At 44.6% G+C, this 20,122-nt stretch overlaps 3 protein-coding genes across 3 annotated transcripts; all 3 read left to right on the forward strand.

Moving 5' to 3' along the window:
- The first annotated feature begins 505 nt into the window (after positions 1 to 505).
- LOC120671225 (monodehydroascorbate reductase 3, cytosolic-like) lies at positions 506 to 4,896 on the forward strand. Its single transcript, XM_039951511.1, has 10 exons — positions 506 to 727; positions 998 to 1,069; positions 1,708 to 1,759; positions 1,855 to 1,935; positions 2,443 to 2,561; positions 2,726 to 2,945; positions 3,103 to 3,221; positions 3,311 to 3,436; positions 3,713 to 3,853; positions 4,352 to 4,896. Exons 1-10 carry the CDS (start codon positions 677 to 679, stop codon positions 4,670 to 4,672), a joined length of 1,302 nt encoding a protein of 433 aa, XP_039807445.1. The 5' UTR covers positions 506 to 676; the 3' UTR covers positions 4,673 to 4,896.
- Positions 4,897 to 5,737: 841 nt separating this feature from the next.
- LOC120671236 (flagellar radial spoke protein 5-like) lies at positions 5,738 to 10,239 on the forward strand. Its single transcript, XM_039951521.1, has 9 exons — positions 5,738 to 6,132; positions 6,574 to 6,658; positions 6,760 to 6,876; positions 8,830 to 8,894; positions 9,012 to 9,100; positions 9,189 to 9,268; positions 9,353 to 9,464; positions 9,543 to 9,662; positions 9,780 to 10,239. The coding sequence occupies exons 1-9, from the start codon at positions 5,841 to 5,843 to the stop codon at positions 9,960 to 9,962; spliced, it is 1,143 nt and encodes a 380-aa protein (XP_039807455.1). The 5' UTR covers positions 5,738 to 5,840; the 3' UTR covers positions 9,963 to 10,239.
- Positions 10,240 to 12,741: 2,502 nt separating this feature from the next.
- LOC120671243 (histidine-containing phosphotransfer protein 2-like) lies at positions 12,742 to 15,591 on the forward strand. Its single transcript, XM_039951528.1, has 6 exons — positions 12,742 to 13,107; positions 13,241 to 13,374; positions 13,511 to 13,579; positions 14,476 to 14,547; positions 14,749 to 14,821; positions 15,229 to 15,591. The coding sequence occupies exons 1-6, from the start codon at positions 13,048 to 13,050 to the stop codon at positions 15,256 to 15,258; spliced, it is 438 nt and encodes a 145-aa protein (XP_039807462.1). The 5' UTR covers positions 12,742 to 13,047; the 3' UTR covers positions 15,259 to 15,591.
- Positions 15,592 to 20,122: the final 4,531 nt, after the last annotated feature.

Genomic DNA, 20,122 nt, shown 5'->3' on the forward strand with positions numbered 1-20,122 from the left:
CGTTCCTGCATGCATGCACATGCACGCTGCCAGTCAGCAGCAGCGGCTAGGCTTTCGCCCGTGGGAGGGGCGACTGGCCCCATGGGTGGGCGACCGACCCCGGCCGCGCCAACGCCAACCCAGCGCCGCCGGCCATTTTGTAGTCAGCCCCCGTCGCCCACAAGGGGCGACTATTTTTGAATTTTTCGATATAAGCTATTTATTTTTGAATTTTTTTAAAAAATATAAAAATAAAAAAAGGCGCGCCACCACCCCCACAGCACCCCAGGGCCCAGACCCCCACCCATCACTGATCCCAAGTTCCCAACGGCCTCGACCGCGCCACGTGGTCCGCCTACCTGGACGAAGCCAGCCAATGGGCAACCACCACCAAGGCCAGCGCGGCGCGACCACCCAGGCCCCCTCCAATAAACTCGCTCCTTGAGGGATATCTTAACTGACAACTGGGGCCCATACCCATCCAGGCCCGCGTGGCAGTCGCTCGACCGAGCACAGGGCGGGTGCCGCGGTTGGTTTGGTATATTTTATTAATCCCCACCCGCTCCCACTCCAACTCGTCTCCCTCCCCTCGCCAAATCCTCCTTGTCCTCTGCAATCGCCAGGCCCGCCGCGCAGGCAGACTGGACTGACTGGTCACTGGTAGCTCGATCGATCGGATCATCGGAGGCAGGTAGGCATGTCCGGGAAGCACTTCAAGTACGTCATCCTCGGCGGCGGCGTCGCGGCGGTGCGTGCCCGTGCTCCCTCCCCTGCGTTACGCCTCCTCCCTATCTTCCGATTAGTTTCCGTCCTTCCTCCCCCTACCTTTTGGGGTTTTTTGTTTCGTCGATTCTTCCCGAGATCGATGGTTTTGTTCGTAATTTTACCGGACGTGCCTGCTGTCCCGCTCGTTTGTCTGTAACAAGCGATTTGCCGATCCTTTTTCTTGTTCCATCTGAATGGTCTCTAGATCTCGCGTGCGGACTCGTTTTTGCTCAACTTGCGGCCAATTTTGCAGGGGTACGCGGCCCGGGAGTTCGCCAAGCAGGGAGTTCAGCCAGGGGAGCTCGCCATCATCTCCAAGGAGGCGGTACGTGTTCTCCCTCCACGGTCCATGCCATGATCCATTTGCCACAGCCTTTTTTAGCTTTCCCATGAGATATTCTTATTGACTGAGCGAAGTGGGTTCACAACTGCAATTGTTAGATAACTGAATACCAAATGCGCTCTGCAGATGCAACTTAACTGGTACAGATGCAATCATGCAAGCATGGTGCCCTGTGCTGAAGTATATGTAGTAGTTATCCTCGTGCCTTTACTAAATCATCACTTTGCACGTGTTATTCCCATGATAGTTGCTACTTTTTCTTAAGCCGCAGAACTGACACTTGTTAATAGTATTATTATTAATCATGTATGGACTTACTGTAAAATGTTGAAACCAGCCTTTTGCCTTCAGGTATTCTAATGACTACCTTATTGCTTACCAAAATGTCTAATGTAGTGAACTTTGAGTCAACTGACTAGGCAAATACTGAGCATAAGTACGCGGCAAACACATAGGAACAGGGATGTTGCAGGAGAGGGTGCAAAATTACCTTGTCTTTCTGAATCCTTGTCCCCATTTTCACAAGCGCCAGTGATCACCTGGCCTCTTTTTGTTCTTTGTGACTGTTCTTGTTTGTTAATGCATAAATGACACATCTCTAACCACAATTTGTTTGGCAGGTGGCTCCGTACGAGCGTCCTGCCCTCAGCAAGGGTTACCTCTTCCCTCAGAGTATGTTCTTCAAACAATATTTACATGCCTTTAATATCTGATCTACTCCACCGCATGAGCTCATGCAAAATTCTGTTATGTCTTACTGTGAATAGATGCTGCAAGGCTCCCAGGATTTCATGTGTGTGTCGGAAGTGGTGGAGAAAGGCTATTGCCTGAATGGTACTCGGAGAAAGGTACAATTCAAAATTCTCTTACAGTGTTAAATCACATTTCGATGCTTTATTTGTGACCGTTGGAGTTGTATCCTTCATTTTACACTGTCCATTTGAACTTAGCTGCTGCCTGCTGGGCAGTCCTTTAAGGATTATGCTTGATGGAACTCCAAATTTTCCAACCTAGCTTGTAAAGCTATTACCTGTTCACCCATATCTAGTTCACTGTGTCGTCACAATATGAGGGTGCCTTGCTGCTTTACCCTTACAAATGTCCAGTTCACTGACGAGAAATGTTTGTTTTATAATGATATGTTTGTTTGGCTGAATGTTCATTTTAATCTTAGCTGTGTTGTGATTCAATTTTGTTACTATTGAAAGTCCAACCATGAATAGAAAATATGCTGGTCAGTTCAAACGTATGGCATCTGCATCTCCAGGATTTATTTGGTGCTTCAAGAATACCCATATGTTTGCTATGTAATTATTTTGGATACTGATCATATATATTATTTCATATGTTGGCAGGTATTGAGCTGATCCTCAGCACTGAAATTGTGAAAGCTGATCTTTCCACCAAGACTCTGACTAGTGCAGCTGGAGCAACCTTTACATATGACATCCTGCTCATTGCAACTGGATCCTCGGTATGTATTTATTTCCCTTATATTCTCATGCTTTTTTTTTGTCATCTGTGGATGATGGCCCAAAATGTTGCCCTCAGAAACTATTAAATTTTGTTCACTGAATACTCATTGCTACTACTATTTTTCAACATAATGAACCACACCTAATTGCACTCGCTTTTCAGGTCATCAAGCTCACTGATTTTGGCACACAAGGAGCTGATTCTAACAACATTCTATATCTAAGGGAAATTGATGATGCTGACAAGCTGGTTGCAGCTATCCAGGCAAACAAGGGTGGGAAGGCAGTGGTTGTTGGGGGAGGTTATATTGGGCTTGAACTTAGTGCAGCACTGAAGATCAATGACTATGATGTCACTATGGTGTTTCCTGAACCTTGGTGCAGTAAGTGTCATCATTCACATATTGCTGCCAATACTATTTCTAATACTAATTATGCATTAGAGAAATGGAAAACACTTTGCTCTTGTGACTATGCTGTTAAATGAAATTGAAGTGGAAAAATTATTGACACAATGAACTGCTATGTCATTTCTTGTAGTGCCCCGGCTCTTCACTGCCGATATTGCTGCTTTCTACGAGGCTTACTATACTAACAAAGGGGTAAAGGTTTTGAAGGGCACATTAGCTGTTGGTTTTGATGCCAATGCCAATGGTGATGTATGTATAATTTCCAAACCTAATTCAATTGTAAAGTTCTATTTATAGATGCAAATGTTTATTTGCTTCAATCTGTTTCGTGCTTACAGGTCACTGCAGTTAAGCTAAAGGATGGCACAGTACTTGAAGCTGATATTGTTGTTGTCGGTGTTGGAGGCAGACCATTGACTACTCTCTTCAAAGGGCAAGTTGCTGAGGAGAAAGGTGGAATCAAGGTTAGTTAGCTTCTAACTTACCATTTTAACTTAGAGCAGTAATTGCAAAAAGTTTTATGGATATTTCAATAAAAAATGTGCATGATTATTCTATTTTATATTTTTTATGTTTACTTGTTAAAAACAGCAGTTATGCATGTTCTATCTTTTAATCAACAGCATGTTCCTCATTTTTTCCATCTTTGTTGCACTCCTTGAGTTATCCCTTTTATAAATCGAACTTGTTTCTGTTCTGCTTACACCTTAATATCTGATGTGTCTGAAAATTTCATGCAGACTGATGCTTTCTTTGAAACAAGTGTTCCTGGAGTATATGCCATTGGCGATGTTGCTACCTTCCCCTTGAAGATGTACAATGAGTTGAGGAGAGTAGAACACGTTGACCATGCTAGGAAGTCTGCAGAGCAGGCTGTAAAGGTGAGGCACTCCCACTTTGTTTAATCTCTGACTTGTGTTTGTATAAGTTTTGTTAGGACTCAATATAATTAATATTAACACATAAATAGACACACATAAACACTGGCAGCATTCAGAGTCTTAGACCAGCCTGGTAGAGTTTCATCTGTTTAAAATTCTCTCCATGATGTGCTGTACTGCTGTTGATTAGTAGATTTGGTAATATTGAAATATGCAAGAATAATGTGAATCTGGTTAATTGTGTGAGCTGTTTGCTGTGATAGGCAGAATTCAGTTGTCAGTTTATCTCCATTTCCACAGTTCCACCCAACAAAATAGTAGGAAACGCTGCAGTTGCACTAAGAACAATGTTAACTAGTTTTATTTTGTGTGAAACCTTCTCACATGGCGGCAAATGCCTGAATGTGGAGTTCCCCAACAAGTGTGATTCAGGCTTTGGTTTTATCTATATCCATTCAGCATCTGAGCTGCTTGTGATATTATTGCATCTTCTTTCAGGCAATCAAGGGAAAGGAGTCCGGGGAGTCGGTTCCAGAGTACGACTACCTGCCATACTTCTACTCCCGATCCTTCGACCTGGGGTGGCAGTTCTACGGCGACAACGTCGGCGAAACCATCCTGTTCGGCGACAGTGACCCCGCCTCCAGCAAGCCCAAATTCGGGTCGTACTGGATCAAGGACGGCAAGGTCTTGGGCGCCTTTCTGGAAGGCGGGTCTCCGGACGAGAACAAGGCCATCGCCAAGGTGGCGAAAACCCAGCCGGCTGTCTCCAGCGTCGAGGAGCTCAAGGAGGGCCTCCAGTTCGCGAGCAAGATCTGAGACTGCTCCCTGTTTCATTGTTCCATGTACATCTCGCGTCATCATTTAGGTGTTCTTGTGTTTATGGTCGCAGTGTTCTACGACAGATGTTGCCATGCGTACTTGACCACATGGCATTCGGTTTCTGATTGTGATGTCTGAATTACACATATACCCACTCTTTCTGTACCACTTGAGATTTGAATAAAGCCTGCAGCCTCAGCCCTCAGGGTTCAACGAGCACAGATAGCCCTCTTGTTCTCGTATTCTCTCGCCGCTCGCTCGCGCGCGTCCTGGCAGGCGCTGAAATGGCCACCGCCGCCGCCGGCTGCCTCGTTCCACGGCCGACGCCCGCGGCAAGATCGAGGCGGCGGTGTTGGCCCCGGCGGCGTCTGGTGCCGCGGTGCGTGGCGGCGGAGGCCGACGGGAGGAAGACGACGGTGCAGAGCAAGGCCGGGGACGCGCTGGAGGTGTGCCGGGTGGTGAACGGCATGTGGCAGGTGAGCGGCGCGTCGTGGGGCCGCGCGGAGCCGGCGGCGGCCGTGGACGCCATGCTCCGGTACGCCGACGGCGGCCTCGCCACGTTCGACATGGCGGACATATGTAAGAGGATTGCTGTAAGGCCCCCGCGTCTCCCGTTCTGGATTAGGCTGTCTCGGCGCCGCGTTCGCTCGCCTTTCTTCGCATTCCGGGTTTGGCATATGCTTTTTTTACTTCCAATCCTCGCTAGAGAAAACAAGTTTAGTAACTGCTAAAAAAACAAGTTTAGTTGAGCAACAACGCTCAGCTCCAGTGTCAGAGATTGGTGTATGGTAAAATTCTTCCCTTGCCACAATTTATATTTTTTTCTTCAGTTTTGCTAATTTTATTGCCCTTAAAAACAATATATGTTTTTCAATTATCCTTGTATACTTTCAAGGAAAACAACTTTATACAAAAAAATTAGTATGGCCTACCTTTGTATCAAAAAATCAATATCCAGACATTTTGGTTGATCCAAAAGTGTGACTGAAAAAGTAAGGTTTAAGCACATAATTAGTAGCATAATTAGTAGAAATATTTTTTTTACGCGGAGAGACACGAGCAGCCCAAACCCAAATGCGAGGCCCAAGGGCCAACCGAGTCTTATCCCTTCTCCTCCGTCCCGTGGCACGCGCGCGCGCTCGCACGCACGCACGACCCATCACCCATGTCGTCAGCGCGCGCCGTCTCGCCGGCGGCCGCGGCGCCGCCTCCCCTCCCGCGCCGCCTGAGGCCCGCGAGGTGCACGGCCTGCGCCGCGGCGACGGAGACGGCCACCGCGGGGCCGGCGAGGGTGGCGACCGTCAGCAACAGCGGGGACTCCCTGGCGATATGCCGGGTGCTCAACGGCATGTGGCAGACCAGCGGAGGGTGGGGCCGCATCGACCGCGACGCCGCGGTCGAAGCCATGCTCGCGTACGCCGACGCCGGACTCACCACCTTCGACATGGCGGACCACTGTACTTGCCCTTTCCCTTCCCTTCTCTGCGAGCTCTGTGCTGGGCATTCGCAGAAACACCTAGTGTGCATGTGTTTACTCTCCTGCTCTATGGTGAAGCGATACTATTTGTCACATGTTCTGATCCCGGTTGCGGTGTTGCCCATTGATGTGCAAACGCTGCACATAGCTGAAACTGTTAGTGCCACAGTGAGAAATTTTTTAGTTTCTTGTTTGAACTAGGAACTTGTACAGTGTGCTCATAGGTCTTGTCCATATGTCTCAGAAAATAGGCAACGTTCTATTTACTTCTTTGAGCTGCAATTTCATTAGATATTGGATGGGAACTGACTACAGCGGCTCCAACTAGCCTTTTAGGCTGAATCATGCTTTCATGTTCCGATATATAATGGAGCCCCCATGTTTTCAATTTGACACTGACATATAATTGTCGTCCTGGCAGATGGGCCAGCAGAGGATTTGTATGGCATGTTCATCAATAGAGTCAGGCGGGAGCGCCCACCTGAGTTGCTTGAAGAAATCAAGGGGTGAGTGAGCAATTCCTCATGGTCTCTATCACTTGTATGCATCTTAGGCTTCTTAGATATTTTTCTGTTATCTTTTAATTGTTTCTTACTTAATAATGCAGGCTTACAAAGTGGGTGCCGCCTCCCGTTAAGATGACAAGAAGTTACGTTGAGGATAATATCAATAGATCTAGGAAGAGGATGGATGTTGCTGCATTGGACATGTTGCAGTTCCACTGGTATGTTATTGCTCATAAAGTTACCATAACTGTCATAATATTTGAGTGCCATTTTCTGAGCATGCCATCTTCCATGCTAGAAGCCACTGCTGAAATTTGGAAATGATTTTGCAAGTGACTTTAAAGTTCAGTTTTTGCAGTCAATTTTGCAATGATATACCACTCAAAAAAGACTATTCATTAATATGTCATGTAATTGGATTAGAGTTGTCTCTTTTGCCAATTGTCATTGCTCTTAGTTGTACTGCATGAGAGATCAATTTGAAGGACATTTGGAAGTAGGGAAAATTGGTCTCATAGCATTGAAAGATCACGACTTCCGTAAAATACCACCGAAATCGTTCGGCCCCGTGAAATACCACCGAAAGCTGCAAACGTTACCTCAAATTAGCATTCCGTCACATTTACCACTAACTCGTCGTCACGCCGTCATTCTTCCTCCTCTGCCACGTCCAACAGCCTTCTTCCTCCTTTCGCTAGTGCTTCGAGAGCCTCGTCGTGAAGCTATCAAAAAAAAAACCTCGTCGTGAGCGCGGCCGCCTCCAGCTCCTCCCTGGCTTCCCCCGCTGCTCTTCCTTCCCATCTCCTCCCTCGTTTCCCCAGCCGCTCCTCCCCTGCTGCGGGGCCGCGGTGGCGCTCGGGGACGCGGTGGTGCTCGCGGTCGAGCCTGAGCCATCTGCGTCGCCGCCACTCACTGGGTGTCGAAATTAGGTGCTGGGAAGACCAATTACTGACAGAGAGAATCAAGATCTTCGTCTTCAGCAGTGCACCACTGCTGGACCACGCCACACGCGCCGCTGCGCACCGGATCACGCACCTACGTCTATACGCCTGTGCGCCCGCCGCCGGCCCCTACTTGCCCGCCGCCGCTGGCCCCCACCTGCGCGCCCCCGCCTAATCCCCGGCGAGCCGCCGCACCTAGCAGCCATCGCGCGCTTCTCGCTCGCGCTCGCCGCCGCACCTCGCCTGTGCGTCGCCAGGACCCGCGCCGCCGTGGGACCGCCTGTGCGTTGCTTGGAACCCGCCCGCCGTGCCGCCGCGGGACCACTTGCGTGACGCTGCAGGGAATCGCCGGTGAAGCACGCGCCGCCGCCGGCCCCCGCGCGCTGCCGGAGCCCTCGGCACGTTTCGTGCTCGCCGATCGCCGCGCTCCGCAAGCTCGCGGCTCGCACTCGTCGTGCTCGATTCGTGGCCGCCGGACATGCTCAGCCGTGACAGCGTCGCGACCCTACGTCCCACCACGCGCCTGCTCCTCGCCGGACGCCTGATCCCACCACAAGGAGCCGTTGTCCCACCCGCCGCTGGACCCGGCCTGCCCGCGCGCTGGAGCCCGCCTGCGCCTGCGCGCGCCGCTGCTGAATTAGGTGATGGGGGGAGAAATTACAGAGAGAGAGAGAGAGGGGAATTTGGCACAACGATGAACTCACTGGGCGTGAAAATTAGGAGCCGCTGTCCATCCGCCGCTTGCTTCCCGTCGGAATCTCGTTGCCGCGGCGCACTGCTGCTTGCTTGGCCCCGCTGGCTCGGCCTCGCTTTTCTCACCGCAGCGCTAGCGAAAGGAGGAAGAAGGCTGTTGGGCGTGGCAAAGGAGGAAGGACGTCGTGACGATGATTTAACGGAAAACGTGACGGAATGCTAATTTGAGGTAACGTTTGTAGCTTTCGGTGGTATTTTACGGAGCTGAACGATTTTGATGGTATTTTACGGAAGTCGTGATCTTTCAATGCTATGAGACCAATTTTCCCTTGGAAGTAATGTTGAGTGTTGATAATTCAGTACATCTTTCTGAGGTAGATGTGCTTATTTGGTACTAGAAACCCAAAACTTCAGAGATGCCAAGTTGATTTGAACCTGTGATATCTGATAGTGTGGGTACTCCTTGAGGGGTACTTCTATTATGCAACTACTGTCGCAGCTGGTAATTCAGCTGACCTTATATCCTAAAATAAATAGGTGGGATTATGCAAATCCTGGATATTTGGATGCACTAAAGCACATCACAGACCTGAAGGAGGAAGGTAAAACTCTAAATTCTAAATTTAAACCAGATAGTGGCTCTTATCATTTATGCTCTCATGCCTTTCCAGTATGAATGGATTCTTACATAACACGTTTTTGTTCTGAAAATTCTAAAGGCAAGATAAAGACCGTAGCTCTGACAAACTTCGATACAGACAGACTGCAAATAATTCTAGAAAACGGGATCCCAGTTGTCAGCAACCAGGTATATTTCTCCACCTCTATATGGAGGATTTCTTTTCGTCTGTTATTGTATGGCCCTCAAATATGTGAGAGATGGTTGCGATTGTCAGGTTCAACATTCCATCGTTGATATGCGCCCTCAGCAAAGAATGGCAGAGCTTTGCCAGTTAACTGGAGTTAAACTTATAACGTCTGCTCCCTGCCTTCATACCTCTCTTCCTCTCTCTAAGTAGAACATACATTCAAAGTTTAAACCCACTATCCCTTGATGCAGGTATGGCACAGTGATGGGTGGTCTTTTGTCTGAAAAGTTTCTTGACATGAACGTATCAATACCTTTTGCTGGGCCTCCTCTAAATACCCCATCTTTGCAGAAGTATAAGAGGGTGAGCACTTTGTATTGTTGTGGTTGAACTTTTTCCCCTTAATGTTTCACATCACCCTCATTCTTGAGGCTGTGACAGATGGTCGATGCTTGGGGTGGCTGGAGCTTGTTCCAGACTTTGTTACAAACTTTAAAGAAGGTGTCATTGAAACATGGTGTTCCAATCGCAACTGTTGCTGTGCGATACATACTGAACCAGGTATCCATCATACATCAAGCTGGCTTGAAGATTTTTCATGTCTTCATCTGTACTTCTGTAGTATTCAACAACTCATGGCTTCTGTTATTATGATCCCCTTTTTTGGGTTTGGAGCAGACATCTGTTGCAGGTTCCATGGTAGGTGTGAGATTGGGACTCTCCGAGCACATCAAAGACACCAACTCCATATTCTCACTTGAACTGGATGAAGAGGACATGAACAGCATCACTGAGGTATCGAAGAAGGGCAGAAATTTGATGGATATTATCGGGGATTGTGGCGACGAGTACAGAGCTTAGTTGTTCATGCTGCTGATTGGCTCATATAATTGCGCCCAATTTTCAATAGCTCTGAATTTTTGTCTGTTTTAAGTCTAGCGGCTCAGCGCGCAGTTGAGGCAAGCCTGTACCTGAATGTCTATTATCGAGCCCCAGCATGTAACCTCCTCGGAGGAAACACCAGCTATAAAACTGTAAATACACAACGATGCAGATGGCTAATGCGTTGATTTGTTCATAGCCCTGTTTAGCGAGTACTGATTAGACCTATACAATAATACAATTATCATATGTTTTACCTTCTCTAATGGATCTAGAGTAATCAACTGCCTGTGATCTGGTTTGACCGTCCGGTGAAAGTGAAACTGCACTCGAAGTCTGCACCCGACATGCTGCTCCAATCATGAGATGGAATCCCAGCATGTGCTGCAGGTTTGTGTGCCCTGATGAAGATACCATGGAGACCCACTTTTAAATAGAAAAAGAGGCGCAACAGTCATGTGAAGGTTCCAAAGCTGTGGAGGCAGGGAGACAGGCAGAATCATAGCCTCACCGAAAGCGCCGTTGTGGCCACCAACGTGCAAAACATCTCCCGAGCAAGCATGCATATCCTCATCTCAAACAACTGTCAGATCACACACCATTTTCAATAGAGATTTGACACATTTTTGTCGAGCTGCGGTAGAGGTATTACTCATAGAGCACTGATGTGGATCAGTGTTCTTACAGCCACGGCAGAAAAATGTTTCGCTAGCATGTCATGGATCAAGTTTCTACAAAAAAAAAGCTACAACATATAAATGTCAAAATGCTTCTCCTCGCAAAGATTTTTGAGCGAACATTCAAGAAAAGTATAAATTTGCTTCCACAACATGATTTTACAATCAAAGGTTTTACAATACACTTTAGACCACGGCAAAAAAATAATAATGTTTTGCTCGCATTATGGCATGGTATTTTAGGGAAAGCATAAAAAAATCATTAGGATATCATGGATTTTTATGTATGGTATGTCTGGTTTTGAACTAGGCCTGTTGGTTCATAGCCTAAGGTTTTTTATTTTGAAGGGTTCATAGCCTAAGGTTACCACTACTAACCTTAGCGCATTTCCGACCATTTCCAAACAACCAGCTGGTAGCTCTTTCATAATTATTGGAGGAGTTTTTTTTTTCAATTCCTTAATAATCTAATTTCAATCCAACTATCCTACCGGGGAGTTCCACCTCCTAGGTTTGTGAGTTGGGTTTGATTATTGGCTTGTCCAAATAGTTATTAAAAAGGAGAAAGGTAGAGGGACCTACGGAAGCACTATGTTTCACCAACTCTTCCAATATGATAGTTGGACTGGGGAATAGGAATCCGCGAAAGACGCTCTTAGGCAACCACGATTTTTTCTAGTTAATGTTTGGTTCCGAGTCACAACTTAATATATCTAACTTTTAATCAATTTCTCACTTACCACAACTATCTTGGGAATATACTAAATTAACTACAAATTTCTAGTCACTATTTATCATACACTAAATTGACTAGAAAAGGCATGGCAACCCTAGGTTGTGAACCAAATTAAAAGTGATTCTCAAAATCAAAGTATACAAACGCTTTAAGAAGTGCCACTCATATCCTAAAGATGCATTTTTTCTTTCAAAACACCAGTATTTCCAGGCAAACGCTAAACTAAGTCACAATATTGTTTAAGTGGTATGTTTAGCTATTTTTAGAGTAAACATTAAATTATGACCTAAAAACATTTCTTTAGCATATCATGGAACAACTTTAGAAAGGCAAACAATAAATTATGGAATAAAAATTCCACTGGCATATAGCTGATTAAATACTTTAAGGCCTCCTTTTAAAGAAGTGCATAAGAATTTTGCTGGCACATCGAGCTGATCATTGTTGTTTTATGGCAAACTTTAAATCATAGCACAAAAAAGATCTATTACAGATAGATAAACACGATACAATATCACAAAAATGTCTCGCAATTATTACAAACCTTATCTTTCACCGTAAATTATTAACTATAGGGCAACCATACCCCATGAGTATAACCTAGGCGCGGTGATGCAACACACACAGAGCCATGCAATTCAAACAAAAATGGCCAAATAGGAAATCAGCCAACGGCTTTTTTCCCCTTCCATGCTGCGGCAGCCGTACACGTGTACAGCAGCGTCGAACCGATGCCCCCCAAAAAAAAACTGAGACCCTGAAACAAAAAAATGAAAATTAGGAGAGGGGAAAAGGGGAAAGGAGCCGAGGAGAAGGAAAGCCCAAGCAGGGTTTACAAAACCGGTGAGAACCGGTCCGGTTTGACCGGTCGGCCCGGTTCCAGTTTGGGCCGGTACCAAACCGGTCAAAATTCAAAATTCAAATTTGAATTCAAAAAAATGAAAAATTCTCAAAACAAATCTAAAAATACTTTAAGGTGCGACGAATCTAATGGTGTCAAATTTTCTCAAAAATTCATTCGTTTAACATACTTTTCGGGCATTTAAAGTTAAACCAAAAAAGAAAAAGAAAAAATGAGACGGCCCATTAAGACCCACTTGGTAAACCGGTCAAACCGGCCGGTATACCGTTCCAAACCGGTTACACATACGATTTTAAATTTGGATTTGAATTCAAACCGGTCAAACCGGCCGGTATACCAGTACGAACCGGTTGAACTCAGTTTTTTGAATTTAAATTTGAATTCAACCGGTACCGACCGATTTCAAACTGGACCGGTATACCGGTACCGGACTCCGGTGGTTTTGCCGTTCCGGTCGGTAAATGAAACCCTGACCCCAAGCCACCAGCGCAACGCGGCAGCAGGAAGGGGAGGAGGAGGCGAATCGAGTCCACCACCACCACCGGGCAGGGAGGGGCGGCCGGGCTCGCCGTGGCCACACCTTGCGGCGCTCGCGAATCCAATCCTCCGCCGGCCCCCACTCCTCACCGGCGCGCGGGTTTATAAATATATAGATTCACCCGGTCGCTATCGCCGCCCCGGATCGGATTCAACTCGCCTACCCTCCTCCCACCCCTCAATCCCGAGCTCCGCCTGCTTCCCACGCTGCCGCGGCGGGCTCCGACCTCCCCGCTCCTCGGGAAAGCTGCCATGGCGGCCGCCGCGCTGAGGGAGCAGCTCAACGCCCTCCTCTCCTCCATGTTCGCCTCGGTGAGCCCCCCGGCCTCTGACTCCGCGCGGCTCCCGTGCTGATCTATCGGATTGGGCGTTCCGGCCGGAGCCGAAGGATTTAGTGAGTTTTATTTTATTTTATTTTTGTGTGTATGTTGTGGTTGCGGTGTAGGGTCTGGTGGACGAGCAGTTCCAGCAGCTGCAGATGCTGCAGGATGACGGGGGCACCCCGGGCTTCGTCGCCGAGGTCGTCACCCTCTTCTGCGACGACGCCGACAGGATCATCTCCGAGCTCACCGCCCTGCTGTACGCCCTCTTCGCCCCCTGATTGCTACTAGTATTGCTGCTGCTGCTGCTGCTGCTGCTGGCAATTCCTCCGTCCCGAGCTATGGAGTATCGACCGATTGATCTGGCCTCGTCTGGGATTTGCGTCTGCGTGCAGGGAGCAGCCCGTCGTGGACTTCGATAAGGTGGACGCCTACGTGCATCAGCTAAAGGGGAGCAGCGCCAGGTGATCACCCCACATCTGATTTTGGTTCCAATTTCTCCGCTGCTTTTCTGTTTTAGTGAGGCTGTTTGGTGTGCCCACTCCGGGCTAGGCGTTGGTGATGTAGACTAGTAGGCAGGTGGCTTTGACTCTGCGTGGTGTGTGCCATGTTTAGGTGCTTAGATGAGTAGGTTTGCAGTTTTTATCGTTTGTGCCATCATAGGTCAATGGCTTGGAGGATTTGTTTGCAACATTTTGCAGTGGAATTCTGAATGTTCTTGACACTGCCAATATTACAGCTGTGCAAGTAAATGGTGATATCAAATTTGTCGTCTTGCGAGCTTTTCTGAAACTATTGTTTTGCTATGATAAGCTATTGAAATGGTAGTTTCACCAACTGAAATTCGAGAGTGACAATATTGTTTGCTTGTCGAGGTAGATCATTTCAATTTTTCTTGCCTTTTGGGAACTAGGAGCCTACTTGAATGTTGAACTTTTATTGTAGCTTGGTTCTTGGATCACTGGATCATATGGCAAACCTCCCAGTATAAACTCTGTACTCTACTTATCAAGCCCAGAGCCTCATCTTCAGTGGCCATGTGCTTACCAGATGAACTAGCAGTAGTCATGGATTGTCATATTTGTGACATGCTTTCGAAAAATGCTTATTATGCTTGCCCTTGCCCGCCCAGAATGTTGCCCATACTTATTAGTAATTTCCCTAGCACTGCTAACCATTGCTTACTACCCTAGTAAGTTTGGTAAGATGTGCTGCAGAGTTGAACCTTGAGGTTAACACATATCTTTTAGTTATTCAGTGATCGCTTCCGATTCTATATATATGATGCTTTTCAGCATCCTTTTTAACTGAATCATTTTGATGGTGTTTTGCTGATCTGTTCCTTTTTGGCCTGTTTCAGTGTTGGTGCTCAGAAAGTGAAGTTTACTTGCACGCAGTTCCGTCAGTTATGTCAGGACAAGAACAGAGACGGGTCAGTATTCAGTAATAGTAGATGTCATACCATGATTTAGGCCCCCATTTTCCTGTTTAATTTTTTCATATATTCAGTGAATAAATACTGAGTTGGATTGAATTTTTCTTTATCAAGTTAGAACAGCAACTTCTAATATATTGCAGTTAACTATTCAAGCTCTGCAAGTTTACTGAATCTGGTGGATTTGCATAATTTCAGGTGCATCGTGGCATTAGCCGTTGTGAGAAATGAGTTCAATGATCTGCGCACCAAGTTCCAGACTATGCTTCAGGTAGTTCCGTAGTGCTGGCATAGCCTTTTGACTTGCAAGTTTTTACTTAGTAACTATAACAGTACAATAGATAATATGGCTTTTTAAGTTAAAAGCTGCTTCCTCCTGAATTTTGTATGGAAGAACTGTTTGGTTTCTGAAGCATTTACTTGTGTCTTTCGTGGTTCTCTTAAATTATACCTGTCTAGTTAATGTTTCTGTATTCATTTTCTATTCATGCTTAAATTGTTTAATTTCTCAGTTTAAATTGAATTTGTGCTAGTTATCTCGATAGTTATCTCGATAAGATAATAACAGCTAATTTTCTCACATGCTTGATTTGTGATACTATGTAAATTCATTCCCATAAACAGCTTTATTAGCGCACCTGTTTTGCACTATTGACCTGTTGTCATCTTTTGATGCAGCTTGAGCAGCAAATCCAGGCTCAACAATAAATTGAAGGAGAAAGAATGTAGTTGCATGTGATCTCACATGATAAGTGTATCTCTGGAGATGTAGACCATGTTCATTGTTCGCCGGATTCCCGCAACGTGTGCGCAATCATTGACATTGAGGTTTTCGTGCTTACAAAACTTTGGCTCACAAAGCTGTACTGTTAGCGGCACCAATGACTGTCTAGCGTTGTGCCTCTGTTGCTGTAGCTTGTTTGTGTTGGATTGCCATCGTATGCAAACTTTTACTGGCTGCCTGGTAACTCAGCTAGCGGATTTCTCGCCTGCAGCGTGCTATCTGCATAACTGAAGTTGTGAAGTCTTAGGGTCTGTTTAGTTCATTTTGCAAAAAAAATTTGCAAAAGAATCTTGGTCATTTGAAGTACTAAATGAAGTCTATTTGCAAAACTTTTTGCATAGATGGGTTGTAAATCGCGAGACAAATCTAATGATGCTAATTAATCCATGTTTAATCAATAATTAGTGGATGGTTACTGTAGCATCAATGTTGCAAATTATGGATTACGTAGGCTCATTAGATTCGTCTCGCGATTTACAGCCCAACCATGCAAAAAGTTTTGTAAATAGATTTTATTTAGTACTTCAAATTAGCAAGATTACTTTTTACTTTAATGCGTTTACGGCTTTTTTGCGTTTACCGATAAAAAACTAAACAGGGCCTTACTTCTTGTGCTGTTATGAATAGGCCTGTGTGATGGATCTGAAATCTTGGGAATGTTGTTAGATTCTCTGTTATGAATAGGCCTGTGTGATGGATCTGAAATCTTGGGAATGTTAGATTCTCCAGAGTCACTTCACATTCATTTATCTGGGACCCACTATGCATACAGAGATGTTCAAAACCAAACCAGGAGATATCCTGTTGAACAGCTGACCTGCCCTGTTCTTTCTAGGGGCAGACAATGCAACGTCCATAATCCCCTATTCAGTGTTTGCTGGGAATTGGGGTACCCGAGTCGGCGAAGTGTGTTTTTCACCGAGTTGAACGCCCGCACCTATGTTGGTTGTCCGATTTCAAGTGGTATTTGGCGTGTTCGGATTTCTTATGTTTTTCACCGGAGTCAGATACACCCATCCGTGTGGGACTCCAACACTCTGCTCCCGTATGTTATCTAGTCGAAGCCAATATGATTGTTACCACTTGCATGATACCAGCACAGGACAATCGGGCTCGACCAAGCGGAAAAATTCAGAAATTCAAACTGCAAATTCAAAATCACGAGTTACTATTCATGGCACTATTCAAATTCAGCAGTTACTATTCAAATTCGTGGCACTATTCAAAATATTAGGTACTATTCAAATTCGGAATATGAATAGCGCACGAGCACTTCAACTGAGTGGCTCAGGCACCCAAATTCACTTACTATTCGATGCACTATGCAGAGCACTTCTTGCGATTATGCAAATTATGTGGCACTTGATTATGATGAGTGGATGCAGTATGGGTGTGTGATGCTATTCAACGATAGCGACCTTCGTGGATGGTGGACGAGTGCGTAATTATTATGTGGGTGATTAGCAGGGTAATATTTCACAGCTAAAATTCAAGTAGCAACTATTGGACAATAGGGACCTCTTGTGAGTGCGTGATTAGTGAATATGCAGGGTATGGGTAATGCGTGCTTCTCAGGATCTTGGCAGGTTGGCGAAACCAAAAATTTCAGCCGGTGGAGTGTCTTATGCTTGTGTAAATCCTACTCGGTACTCACCGCATGCATCGCTAGCTTGCTTCAGAACCAGGCCTACCCGGTCTTCTCCCGAACTAACCCCGGTCACGCGTACACAAGACTCAGGCTCTACCGTCTCCCCAGGCAGTTCCACCCGAAGGGAACACTTCTCTGCGGACACAGGCTCTCTCAGATGCCTCTCCATGGGCTAAACGAGAGCAACTCAACGCAGAGGTTTCTCCTCTAGGGTCCCTAGCGTAAAGACATCACCCCGTGTGCACGAGCTCAAAGGAAAACAGGGAAATTCACAGGAAAGCTTAATCCATTTCCACAGAGCAAACTTACATACGGCTTTCCCTTTCGGGAAACCCCAAGCACTTACACAACCTCGGATTACCTTACAGGCGAAGGGCGATTACAGCTTCTCCCTTATTTCTATATTACAATGGGAGTGAGATGGCTACTAATTAGGTGGAGTGGTGGTGGATGCGCTCTGAGTATTAGGCTCGGTGTCTTCTCTCCTCTTCTCTGTCCGGCGATGAATGCGTGCGTCTGGCTTCTCCTTTTATAGACGGGAGGAGCCTTCAGGCTTAAGGAAGCGCTGGACACCCGGCGTCTTCAATTATCCTTCTTTACTGTTGCTTGGACAGCTGGACGATAACGCTGCCTTCAATAATTGTACTGGCTACAGTAGAACTCACTGTTGATATTACTGTTTATTCCTTTTGCCTTGTCCACTTCCTTCACGTGATATTCTCTGGATATATTCGAGAATATATTCGGTGTATAGTCTTCCACGCCCGAATGATTGATGTCGCAGACATCAAGCAAACACTCTGGCATGTTTATCCCACGGCGAAATTATTGATAACACCTTATCAACATTCTAGAAACATTAATATTAATCTTGCTGATATTCTTCTTGTAATATTTCTTCCACTTCAGTATCAGCATCTTCTGGATGCCATATTTCATTGGTATTTCTCCAATTATTTGAATATCTTCTAATCTTTGCACAATTTTATCTATATCTTTTTTTGATTTTATATCTCTATACCAATTGGGTGCAAAAGATTATAAACTAAAACATTCTATACATGAGTTTGCTATATGAAACACTTCTATATTTCCTCCTAACTCCTCGTCTGTATGATCATCAAGGTCATTATCATCAGCTCCTTGGAGTTCTAAATTGGACTTTCCGCTATTGGAACTTATAGTCTTACGCACTTCTGTTATGTATGGAATATTATCTTGATAAGGAATAAATGTAATTCCTTGCTCATGTATGATCGTTGTTTGCAACGAGAATTGTAAAAACCTTAGCCCTAAGATCATATCATCATGTATCATAGATAGGTCTCTTATTGTAATCTCATCCATAATATATTTAGTATTATTTATTTGTACCTCAATATTATAAGCTAACTGATTATGAAGCTTCTTTATTCCAGACATGTCAGTGGATATATCTGCCTTTTCTTGATCTATTGTATGAACTATTTCTGGACATCTCGCAAAATATTTATCATGCATAATATTTTTAGTACAACCAGTATCAACTAATGCTAATATTTTGTAAGTGATAGTAGGTGTTAATTTTACTTTCACAGGTATTCTTATTCCTACAATTTCTTTAAATGGCAATTTGACTATATATTTGCTACCAAAGTTTATTATAGCATCCTTTAACTGTATGGTACTATTATCTTTGTTGTTTGACTGTATTGCACTATTATCCTTGTTGCTTATTATCGTCTGATCCTTTAACTCAATATTCTTACCAGCCTTTTCTTCAGCCTTTTGTACCTCACTGAGTTCTAACTTACTTTTTAGTTCTTCTAGTTCCACTTCTAAACTATTTATTCTATTTTCTAAATTTCTAACTCTTCTGGTTAATAATTTATCTACTTCTTCTAATTCTACTTCCTGTCTCCATCTTTGATTTCCAGCTTTTAAGCATGAAGCACATGCTTGCTTTAAGCATATACTACAAGTAAATCTATTTTCTTGACTAGGATAATAAATACAGAAAGCACATTTAATATTATAGTCACCTCTTCCTTGTATCCAGTCATGATCGCAATTTCCTTGATCCATTAATTCAGTTTTAACCTCTTCTAGGGTAATAATTCTTTCACTATTTATTTCTAATGCATCCATAGCATTATCCAGATTATATAAACTTTCATCATCTAGAGAGTCTATAAAGTCTCCGTATTGTTGGGCATTATTTTCTTCGTCTTCATAACTTTCTAAAAGCTTAATCATCAACTCTGGTTGTCTGTCCTCTTTTAACACATTATCTATAATATTACCTTTATGAGTGTCTGGATCCCTTTTGGCTTTATATCTCTTATCATTTAGCTCTCTTTCTTTAGACTTTTTTTTAAATAAGCTATCTTTCTAATGAAATAAATTTCTTTTTCTCTAATAGCAGACCACTCACATAACATAGAAGTATTATATTCATCAGGAATTTTACTTAGTTTAAATTCGTACTGCTTAATTTCATTTTCTAAAGCTTCCATTTTAAACTCAACTGAGATATTCTACTGAATCTTGTACTCTAAAATATATCACAAATTCCCTTAATTTGAAATTTTAATAACCTCGGCTCTGATACCAGCAATCGAGAGATATGCCGGGAACAAGCGGAAAAGATTCGAAAATTCAAATTGCAAATTCAAAAACTCGAGTTACTATTCACGACAGAAATTCAAACTGCAAATTCAAAAACACGAGTTACTATTCACGGCACTATTCAAATTCAGCAGTTACTATTCAAATTCGTGGCACTATTCAAAATGTCAGGTACTATTCACATTCCTAATATGAATAGGAGAATCCCACTCACAAGGTGGATGAACCACTTCAGGAGGTCTCCTCTTTATGCACTATTCTTGGAAATAATTAGGGAGTATTTAGCAACTCAGCGAGCAGAGCGTCGCTTTCATGCTACTATTCTCAGCAGTATTCTGGCAATATAAATTGGCTAAGTATGCGCTCGACCCTTAATTAAAATAAACAGTGCACGAGCACTCACCAGAGAGTGGCTCAGGCACCCAAGTTCTGCACTATTCTACGATAGCGACTTGCGTGGGTGGTGGATATGAGTACGTGATTATTATGCGGGTAATTAGCAGAATAATATCTCACAGCTAATATTCAAGTAG

This window comes from Panicum virgatum, chromosome 2K, assembly GCF_016808335.1.
Source record: "Panicum virgatum strain AP13 chromosome 2K, P.virgatum_v5, whole genome shotgun sequence".
NCBI classification, from domain to species: domain Eukaryota; kingdom Viridiplantae; phylum Streptophyta; class Magnoliopsida; order Poales; family Poaceae; genus Panicum; species Panicum virgatum.

Excerpts from the sequence above, each read along its gene's own strand:
- LOC120671243 (XM_039951528.1), top strand. The coding sequence starts at position 13,048 with ATGGCGGCCGCCGCGCTGAGGGAGCAGCTCAACGCCCTCCTCTCCTCC. Across the intron at positions 13,375-13,510 it reads TCCGAGCTCACCGCCCTGCT|GGAGCAGCCCGTCGTGGACT; the intron begins GTACGCCCTCTT and ends GTCTGCGTGCAG. Across the intron at positions 14,548-14,748 it reads CAGGACAAGAACAGAGACGG|GTGCATCGTGGCATTAGCCG; the intron begins GTCAGTATTCAG and ends GCATAATTTCAG.
- LOC120671236 (XM_039951521.1), top strand. The coding sequence starts at position 5,841 with ATGTCGTCAGCGCGCGCCGTCTCGCCGGCGGCCGCGGCGCCGCCTCCC. Across the intron at positions 9,101-9,188 it reads TCCCAGTTGTCAGCAACCAG|GTTCAACATTCCATCGTTGA; the intron begins GTATATTTCTCC and ends TGCGATTGTCAG. Across the intron at positions 9,663-9,779 it reads TGCGATACATACTGAACCAG|ACATCTGTTGCAGGTTCCAT; the intron begins GTATCCATCATA and ends GGTTTGGAGCAG.
- LOC120671225 (XM_039951511.1), top strand. The coding sequence starts at position 677 with ATGTCCGGGAAGCACTTCAAGTACGTCATCCTCGGCGGCGGCGTCGCG. Across the intron at positions 3,222-3,310 it reads ATGCCAATGCCAATGGTGAT|GTCACTGCAGTTAAGCTAAA; the intron begins GTATGTATAATT and ends TCGTGCTTACAG. Across the intron at positions 3,437-3,712 it reads AGGAGAAAGGTGGAATCAAG|ACTGATGCTTTCTTTGAAAC; the intron begins GTTAGTTAGCTT and ends AATTTCATGCAG.